The sequence below is a fragment of the Cebus imitator genome, unplaced genomic scaffold (genome assembly GCF_001604975.1).
Source record: "Cebus imitator isolate Cc_AM_T3 unplaced genomic scaffold, Cebus_imitator-1.0 Scaffold53, whole genome shotgun sequence".
NCBI lineage: Eukaryota > Metazoa > Chordata > Mammalia > Primates > Cebidae > Cebus > Cebus imitator.
In genome coordinates, this window is record NW_016107368.1 from 678,894 (window position 1) to 688,420 (window position 9,527).

General features: G+C 38.8%; 1 protein-coding gene across 3 annotated transcripts in view; it reads left to right on the plus strand.

The window, feature by feature from the left end:
• The first annotated feature begins 1,919 nt into the window (after window positions 1-1,919).
• Window positions 1,920-9,527, plus strand: part of DBR1 (debranching RNA lariats 1) — a 24,495-nt gene continuing 16,887 nt past the window's right edge. For 2 of the 3 annotated variants that reach the window (XM_017528248.2, XM_017528247.2), the window contains exons 1-5: window positions 1,920-2,259; window positions 2,823-2,947; window positions 4,540-4,620; window positions 5,742-5,827; window positions 8,007-8,231. In XM_017528248.2, coding sequence (XP_017383737.1) covers window positions 2,063-2,259; window positions 2,823-2,947; window positions 4,540-4,620; window positions 5,742-5,827; window positions 8,007-8,231 — 714 coding nt within the window. In that variant the 5' untranslated portion in view covers window positions 1,920-2,062. The remainder of the gene's footprint in view (window positions 2,260-2,822; window positions 2,948-4,539; window positions 4,621-5,741; window positions 5,828-8,006; window positions 8,232-9,527) is intronic. The other variant, XM_037738379.1, reaches the window with a different exon arrangement.

A 9,527-nucleotide genomic window follows, 5' to 3' on the forward strand; every position in this document is an offset into this window, starting at 1 on the left:
TTGAGACAGGGTCTGGTTCTCCCCCCCAGGCTATAGTGCAGTGGCACAATCTCAGCTTACTGCAGCCTCCGTCTTCTGAGTTCAAGTGATTTTCCTGCCTCAGCCTCCCAAGTAGGTGGTACTACAGGCGAGCACCACAATGCCCGGCTAATTTTTGTAGTTTTGGAGAGACGGGGTTTTGCCATGTTGAGCAGGCTGGTCTCAAACTCCTGACCTCAAGTGATCCACAAGGTATGGAAAGCATCACAAAAAATAGCTAATGCGTGCTGGGTTTAATGCCTAGGTGATAGGTTGACAGGTGCAGTAAATCATTATGGCACACATTTACCTGTGTAACAACTACACATCCTGCACATGTACCCTGGAACTTAGCAATATCTATATTACCTATATATTATATATCTATATTATATAGACAAGAATTGAGATTTTATTTATATTTATTTATTTATTCTTTTTGAGACAGGGTCTCTGTGGCCCAGGCTGGAGTGCAGTGGTGCGATCTTGGCTCACTGCAACCTCTGCCTCCCGAGTTCAAATGATTCTCCTGCCTCAGCCTCCCAAGTAGCTGAGATTACAGGCATGTGCCACCACCCCTGGCTAAGTTTTGTATTGTTAGTAGAGACAGGGTTTCTCCATGTTAGCCAGGCTGGTCTTGAACTCCTGGCTTCAAGCAATCCACCCGCCTTGGCCTCCAAAATGCTGGGACTACAAGTGTGTGTCACCGTGCCTAGCCAAGAAATGAGATTTTTAAACTAAGAATCCATTGAAACAAAAACAGACAATAGAATCAGCTCTGCAGATAAGTAAGATATTGGGCTTAGAGGATAGGCAACCTAAAATAACTATGATTAATATATGCAAGAGAGGAAAAGACGAAGGAAATACATTAAAAGATAAAGAATTTTTTAAAACTATTAGCTTCACTGGAAAAGAATCCAATATAAATCCTAAAATTGAAAAGGACTACGTTAAAGCATTAATAAATGAGTTTGTACATTGGACATAGAACAAAATAGGATCAGTAAAGAGAGGTTATTAGAAACTATTCATAATAAAACACGGATAAGAATGAGAACTATGGAACAGAATTAAAAGACAGAAAAAATACCAGGGAAAAATTCCAAAGGAGTAGGAAAAGGCAGAAAAAAATAAAGCAATATCTAAGGAGATACTGGCCAAGAAATTTCCAAAACTGAAAAGATACCAAGCTATAGATTTAGAAAGCCTAAATGGGGTAGGATTAAAAACACACACACACAAAAAACCCCACAACACTTAGCCATATTATATTAAAATAGCTTTAAGGAGTACAGAGAGAAGGAAGAGAAAGATAAAACAGTAAACAGCAAAGAAAAAGACACATTACTTTCAATGAAATTTACAGGTGACTTCTCAGTAGAAAATAATGCAAGCCAGAAGATAACAGAATGCTATTTTTGAAATGCTTTGTAAAAACAAACAAACAAACAAACCAAACTGCTGAACTGGTATTCAGTACTCAGTAAACACATCCTTTATAAATTGAGGTGAAACAAAGTCTCTCTTTCTCCTGGCTCAGCCTCCAGAGTGGCTGGGATTACAGATGTGCTCTACCGCGCTTGGCATCACCATTTTCCCAAGAGTGGAAAGACATTTTTAAACAAACAAATATCTAGGAAAAATTCATCTGTGCTTGGCCTACACTAAACAAACAGGAAAACTGAAGTGAGCTCTTCAGACTAAAGAAAAATGATCCCAAAGAGAAACATGGAAATCCAGGAAGAAAAGAGTAAGGATGAAAAGAGTACGTTTGTGGATGTATATACAAATAACTGTTGACTGCATAAAACAATAATTTTTTTAAAAAAAGGAAAAAAGAAAAAAACTTCCCTGGGATCCTGGAGTTAGGTTTGCCCTTCCCGGTCCGTCTCTCGCGAGATCTGGAAACCGGAAGTGAGTTATTTTGCAGGAGTCTACAACAGTCGGCGGCTCTATTTATTAAAGTTGGCGGGAGCTGAGCGATCAGTCGGGCCTGTAGTGTAGAGCTTGCGGGCAGCGCTCCACTCCTCTGGCCGGCAGGATGCGGGTGGCTGTGGCCGGCTGTTGCCACGGTGAGCTGGATAAGATCTATGAGACGCTGGCGCTGGCGGAGCGGCGCGGTCCGGGGCCTGTCGACCTCTTGCTGTGCTGCGGCGACTTCCAGGCGGTGCGCAATGAGGCGGATCTACGCTGCATGGCCGTGCCGCCCAAGTACCGCCACATGCAAACCTTCTACAGGTGAGGACGCGGCCCGGGCCGGGACTAGGCGGTGCGGGGTGGGACTGTGTTCAATTTCCCTCTGCCACTGGCTGCCTGTTTCCCTTAGATCTTGTCTTTGTTCGCTGTGTGTTTCTTGGACCTGGCGCTTAGGAAATGTCACTTTCCTTCTTTCCATACAACCTTCTTATCCATTTCACAGGGGATCGAAGCCTGGGAGGGGACGACCTGGAGAAAGAAGCTGACAGGTTTAGAAGCTACCTTATACTTGATAGGACTGTGGAATTAGTTCATTCAATGATCCAGGAGTTTTTACTGGGCGCCTGCTAAGTGCTTGTTGCGGTTCTAGAAGATGAGGTTATGGCAATGAACTCGACAAAGTTCTTGACTTAATTGAACGTACACTGACTTGAAGCCCAAGGTGGAAGCTCTTCATTCCTAAGGGCAAGGATGGGTACTGGGCACTTCCTTTAGAAAGAGCTTTTTAACTTTTTATGAACTCAGTTTTTGGTTTTGTTTTTCGGAAATTATTTGCTTTTCTGCTATGCCTACTTGTGGTAACTGATTTTGCTCTTATGTTCTAGGTATTATTCTGGAGAGAAGAAGGCCCCAGTTCTCACACTTTTCATTGGGGGAAACCATGAAGCCTCAAATCATTTACAAGAGTTACCCTATGGTGGATGGGTGGCACCAAACATTTATTATTTAGGTATGTGTTTGTGGATAATTTTTTTTCCTGGGATGGAAGAGCCTATCAGGATTTGCGTTAGCTGGGTTGTTTCTGGAGATGTATGGTGTTTGGAGAATATCATTAATTTAAATAGTTAATCCTGAAAATGTAAAGTAGTTAATTATTAAATAGGTGAGCATGAAAACACACCCTTCATCTAGTGTTTTAACCACTAGCTAATATAATTGCAAAGACCTCACACACTATTTGTAGTCCCTTCTTTTTTCTCACAGTTTTTATTGAATTAAAAAGAAGACCGGCCGGGTGAGGTGGCTCACCCCTGTAATCCCAGCACTTTGGGAGGCCAGGGCAGGCTGATCACGATGTCAGGAGTTGGAGACCATCCTGGCCAACATGGTGAAACCCATCTCTACTAAAAATACAGAAAATTAGCTGGGCATTGTGGTGTGTGCCTGTAGTCCTAGCTGCTCTGGAGGCTGAGACAGGAGAATTGCTTGAATCCAGGAGGCAGAGGTTGCAGTGAGCCGAGATCATGCCATTGTACTCCATCCTGATGACAGAGTGAGACTCCGTCTCAAAAAAAAAAAAAAAAAAAAAAAACTCAAAAAACCAAAAACCTTTTATCCTCTGGATTTCCTGTAATCTGCTTTTAGATCGACAGATTTGATTAGATTGTCTCAATATTAGCCCCTATAAACTATATGGCCTTTTCATCCCTTTATTTTTTATTTTTTGAGACAAGGTCTGGTTCTGCTGCCCAGGTTGGAGTACAGTGGTATGATCTCAGCTCATTGCAACCTCTGCCTTCCAGGCTCAAGCCATCCTCCCACCACAGCCTCCCAAGTAGCTATGACAATAGATGTGTACCACCACGCCCAGCCAATTTTTTTGTTTTTTGTATTTTTTTGTGGAGACGGAGTTTGACCATGTTGTCCAGGCTGGTCTTGAACTCATAAGCTCAAAGTGATCAGCCCATCTGGGCTTCCAAAGTGGTGGGATTACAGGCATGAGCCACTGCACCCAGCCCCATCCCTTTATTTAAATATATATTCTTTCTAGAACTGTTTATAGATTTTACCAATGACGAGATCATAATTTCAGAAATGGTTTCCCTACTTTACTACTTATTGATCATCTTTTGATGTATTCATCCTACATTATAATGTGAAAAAGCGAAATTGTCAGAATATGATCATTCAGAAATGATATTAGAAGCTGCAGCTTCTTTATACCTTATGCCTGTTGATTTTCAGGTTTATAACATATAAATCCATCATGGGACATTTCCCACCTCTCACTACCTCACTCTTGTATTCAGTTAGGTACAAAATTATGTCTGTTTCACTTTCAGCATGCTATCTCATTTGTCCCTTCCAGAATCTACTTAGTCTTTTGGCTAATCTAATTCCAGACCTCTCCTTTATATATTGTTATAATATATCACTAATATACTTTTGGCATATTATTATATAAAAAAGGTAACCTCATCATGGTGCTTAATTTTCAAATAATTTTAGAACTCAGATTCCATCTAAATGGAATGGTTTATTCAGTCAGTGTGAAGAGATTCCTTTTGCCTATAGTGATTTTATTTAACTGTAATGTTTTAGGTTTGGCTGGTGTGGTAAAATACCGAGGTGTAAGGATCGGTGGAATCTCTGGTATTTTTAAATCTCATGACTATCGAAAAGGTATTGTTTTGAGAATTATTTTTAAACTTTAGAGCTTGCATGCCCCAGAGCAACTTAAGCATATATATCGTTAGACTTTTTCATACGTCTTTGTATCCTTGATCTAGTTTTATCAAGTCTTAGTATTTTGCTATTTTTTATTTTGATTTTTTAAAGAAATAAGACGGTATAGATACAATTAAAGTTCATTGTTTATCTGTCCTCAATCCCATTCCCTTCTTTTCTTCCCTCCCTCTCTTTGCCAGGCAGTCATTGTTTTGAATTTGGTGATTATCAATTACTTGATTATTTTACATCATTACCACATATATAAGAGCTTTAAACAATGTACCACATAGTATATTTTAAGCTTCATATAAATGTATCATATTGCTTGTATCTTTCTGCAACTTGCTTCTTTGTTTAACATGTTTTGAAATCTGTGTTGATACATGTAATCTGATCTGTTCATTTGTGAATAATATTCCATTATATAAGTATACCACACTGCTTATTCATTTCATTGTGTCTGAATGAATTATACCTTGATTTTAAAGTTAAAGGAGTAGCTTGGATTCACATTGATTTCACAAATTTCATGAATTAAGTCGACAGCTGAAACTTACGTCCTGACTGTAACTGTTATAAGTTTGTTCCCTGCCACTTGGCTCTTCATTAGTTTCAACTGTTGGAATGGAGATACAAAATAGGCTGTCTTCTTTGTGGCAGGTGTGAGTACAAATTGGAATCAGTCTTGAGAAGATGTTAATCGGGTTTCCTCTTTTATCCCAGGGATATCATTTATGCATGTAATACACATATTTCTTTTTTGGCTTAAAACAACAATAATTTGTTATTTTATTAATATTGGGAGCATAAGGAAATAGTCTCCACTCAACAGTTAGAAAGTAACTGAACTGTGTCAGCAGCCATGTTTGGGACCTTAGGAAGCAGATTCGCCTCTAGTTGAACCTGCACAGGATATGGCAGGCCACCATCTTTTAAAAAAATTTTCCTAGATAACTTTTTAAAATCACATATATTGAAGGTATACATGATATTTTGGAGAGCTGTGTATATGTCTTTGTATTTGCAGTATTTAAAAGAATTGAATGTAGCTTATTTTTCTTCTTCAATCTAAGGTCATTTTGAATGCCCCCCTTATAATTCATCTACAGTCAGGAGTATATATCATGTGAGAAATATTGAAGTCTATAAATTAAAACAGGTACGTAAAAAGTGCATTACAGCAGACTTGAAAAAATTTTTAAATAATTCTGTACCAAAATGTATTTTGGTCATATTGGTATCGTACTTCCAAGAAGAGCAATTCAGCATTTTTAAAATGTGGATCTTGAGTTTTTAGGAGGTTCACAGATGAATATATATATATACACACACACACACATATATATATATTTTTATTTTTTTAATTTTTATTTATTTTTTCTTTTTTTGAGACTGAGTCTCACTCTCACCCAGGCTGGAGCACAGTGGTGCAATCTTGGCTCACTGCAACTTCTGCCTCCTGGGTTCAAGTGAGTCTCCTGTCTCAGCCTCCTGAGAAGCTGGGACTACAGGCGCCCGCCACCACGCCTGGCTAATTTTTGTATTTTTAGTAGAGACGAGGTTTCGCCATGTTGGCCAGGCTTATCTCGAACTCCTGACCTCAGGTGATCCACCTGCCTCCGCCTCCCGAAGTGCTGGGATTACAGGCATAAGCCGCTGTGCCTGGGAATGTTTTTTTTACTTCAATAATTATGAGTTTATTTTAGTAAGAATGAAACATTTAATTCATGATTTCAAATATTATTACTTAGGGTAAGGCTAAAGAATACCTATTAAAGTGATATTTAAAAGAAAATATTAAAGTGATATTTTAAAGAAAATATAATAAACATTTTATTGTGTATAATTAAGTAATGGTGTTAAATAGAAAATAAATAATAGTAAAGATGATAGAGGAAATGGGAAAATTGTAAAGGTGATATGGAAACACTGCTTAATTGCACAGTAGGTGAAACTAGGTTTTTGTTTGAGAACCCACTACATTGCTGACACTGGGCTAAGCAAACTTCACACTTGATATTTCATATAATCTCCACTCAAACCCTATGAGATAGGTCTTACTCTTAATTTCATTATTTTAAGAAGGAGAAGCCAAGGCTCAGACAGGTAAGTAACCTGCCCAGAACTTCCCAAAGTTTAGTGATAGAGTCTGCCTGACTGCGTTTATGCCCATCACACTGTCTCTAGAACCTCTGCAGGAACCTACGGATGTTTGCAAGTGTTTCTTTTATGCCTCGTGCATACAGTTCCCTTGAATAGGTTTTCTCTTTCACCTATCTAAATCCTACTAGTCCTTTAAGACCCAACTTAGATGCCATTTCCCAACCACGACTTTTCTTCCTTTTTTTGAGACAAGGTCTCTGTCACCCTGGCTGGAGTGCAGTGGTGTGATCATGGCTTGGCTCACTGAAGCCTCAATCTGCCAGGCTTGGGTGATGCTCCCACTTCAGCCTCCCAAGTAGCTTGGACTATAGGCACACATCACCAGCTAATTTTTCTCGAGACAGGGTTTCACCATGTTGCCCAGGCTGGTCTTGTACTCCTGAACTCAAGCAATCTGCCTGTGTCGGTCTCCCAAAGTGCTGGGATTACAAGCATGAGCCACCATGCCCGGCCAATCATGACTTTTCTAGTTTAGAGTCATTACCCTAGTGTGAATTTTTGTTGCACCTATCGGCCATGCCAGTCATTTGGTAGTTAGTTGTATCTGTCTCATATTTTGTATTGTCTCGAACAGTTATTTAAGTTGTTTTAATTCAGTTTTCAAGTATTCGTTTCAGATTACTTGAAGGTTCTGGGGATAAGTAAAGTCTGGAGTATATTTTGTTTCCTTTAGTTGTTTAACTAAATACTAATATATGTGGTAAACAGATTTTTAGTGTAAACTATGTGAGCCTATTAGAATTTTTTTTTTCCCTGATAAATCTTTGGGTTTACTGAATCAATTATGTTAGAGGTCATATGAAATCTGGTGTCTCTGGATCTTCAAAATAGTCATTTTTTACCAAAAAGGAAAAGAACTATGGATATTATATATTTTAGAAACTAAGTGCTAAAGATCTTAGATGATCGGCAGTCTAATTAGAGTGTGTCTCTATTGCCCTGCCACTGAAAATAAGAATGATTTATGAGCAGAGAAAAATGCACCTTTTCTTTGCCTAGATGAATGAGTAGCCTAGTATTTTTATGACTCCTTTAAAGTGTCCTTAGAATGAATTACACAGAATTCTCGAGATCTCAGTGGGTGAATGGTGGTATGGTGGTAGAGAGAAGGGAGGGGATTGTTTTTGTTAATCTGTTTTAAGAGTTTTCTTTCTTGTCTTTTTCTGTTTTGAAAGCTGAGGCAGCCTATAGATATATTCTTGTCTCATGATTGGCCAAGAAGTATATATCATTATGGAAATAAGAAGCAGCTTCTCAAGACTAAATCTTTTTTCCGACAAGAAGTGGAAAATAACACATTAGGAAGTCCAGCTGCCTCAGAGCTTTTAGAGCATCTAAAACCTACTTATTGGTTTTCTGCCCACCTTCATGTGAAGTTTGCCGCCTTGATGCAGCATCAGGTAGAAAACAAAATATTTATTCTTTCATTTAACACACACTGGACACCTATGGACCAGACACAGTTCTAAAGTTAGAGAAAGAAGTGCAAGATAACTTACCTCTTGTGAGTAGCTCAGTATGTGATGCTGGAAAAAGATAAGCAATTACAAAATGGTAAATAAGTTTGAGAGAAAACTTAGGCTATGGAATGGGAACGTCAGAGATGAAGATAGAGAAGATTTTCAAAAGGCAACAGCTGAACTGAGTCTTAAAGTGCCAGGAAGAAATAGATTGTAAGGATATTTTATTTAGAGGGACTGACATGTGCAGAACCTAGAGGTCTGAGAGCATGGGGTATTTTGGGACTCGTCGGTAGTTCCTGTGGGTCTGAGGCATAGGGACTGATGTAGCTGGAGCTAGATCATAACTGCCATCTAGGGGCCATGCTCTGGAGTTCAGGTTTTAATCAGAGATGATGGGGAAATTTGGGGGGTGATGAAGTCAGATTTTCATTTTAGAAAGATGAGTTTGACAGCATTGTTGTGTATGGATTGGAGTAATAAAAAATCGTGGCAGAGCAGGCTATTTAAGCAAAAGAGAAGGTTTTAAACTAAGACAAAGAGAGAATACACGGAATGAAGCAGCTCTAGAGAGATTTTAGTCCAGGATGACCCCCAGTTTCCTTTGCTTAACTGCATGGATGATGTGCCTGATGGAAGGTAGAAAATAAATGTATATTTATAATTGGACTTCTATGGAAGTATGCATTTCTTCCTTTCACCTCTGATTCTGGCTGCTTTGACTTTCCCATAACGTGTTCTGTAGGAAAACTGTTTAGAAAATGCTGGGTTACATCTGACAAAGGGCTAATATCCAGAATCTACAAAGAACTTAAAAAAAATTACAAGAAAAAAATAACCCCATCAAAAAGTGGGCAAAGGATATGAACAGACACTTCTCAAAAGAAGACATTTATGCAGCCAACAAACATGAATAAAAGCTCCTCATCACTGGTCATTGGAGAAATGCAAATCAAAACCACATTGAGATACCATCTCACGCTAGTTAGAATGGTGATCATTAAAAAAATCAGGAGACAACAGATACTGCAGAGGATATGGAGAAATAGGTCCCCTTTTACACTGTTGGTGGGAGTGTAAATTAGTTCAACCATTGTGGAAGACAGTGTGGTGATTCCTCAAGGATCTAGTACTAGAAATACCATTTCACCCAGCAATCCCATTACTGAGTATATACCCGAAGGATTATAAATCATTCTATTATAAAGACACACGATGTATGTTTATTGTGGCACT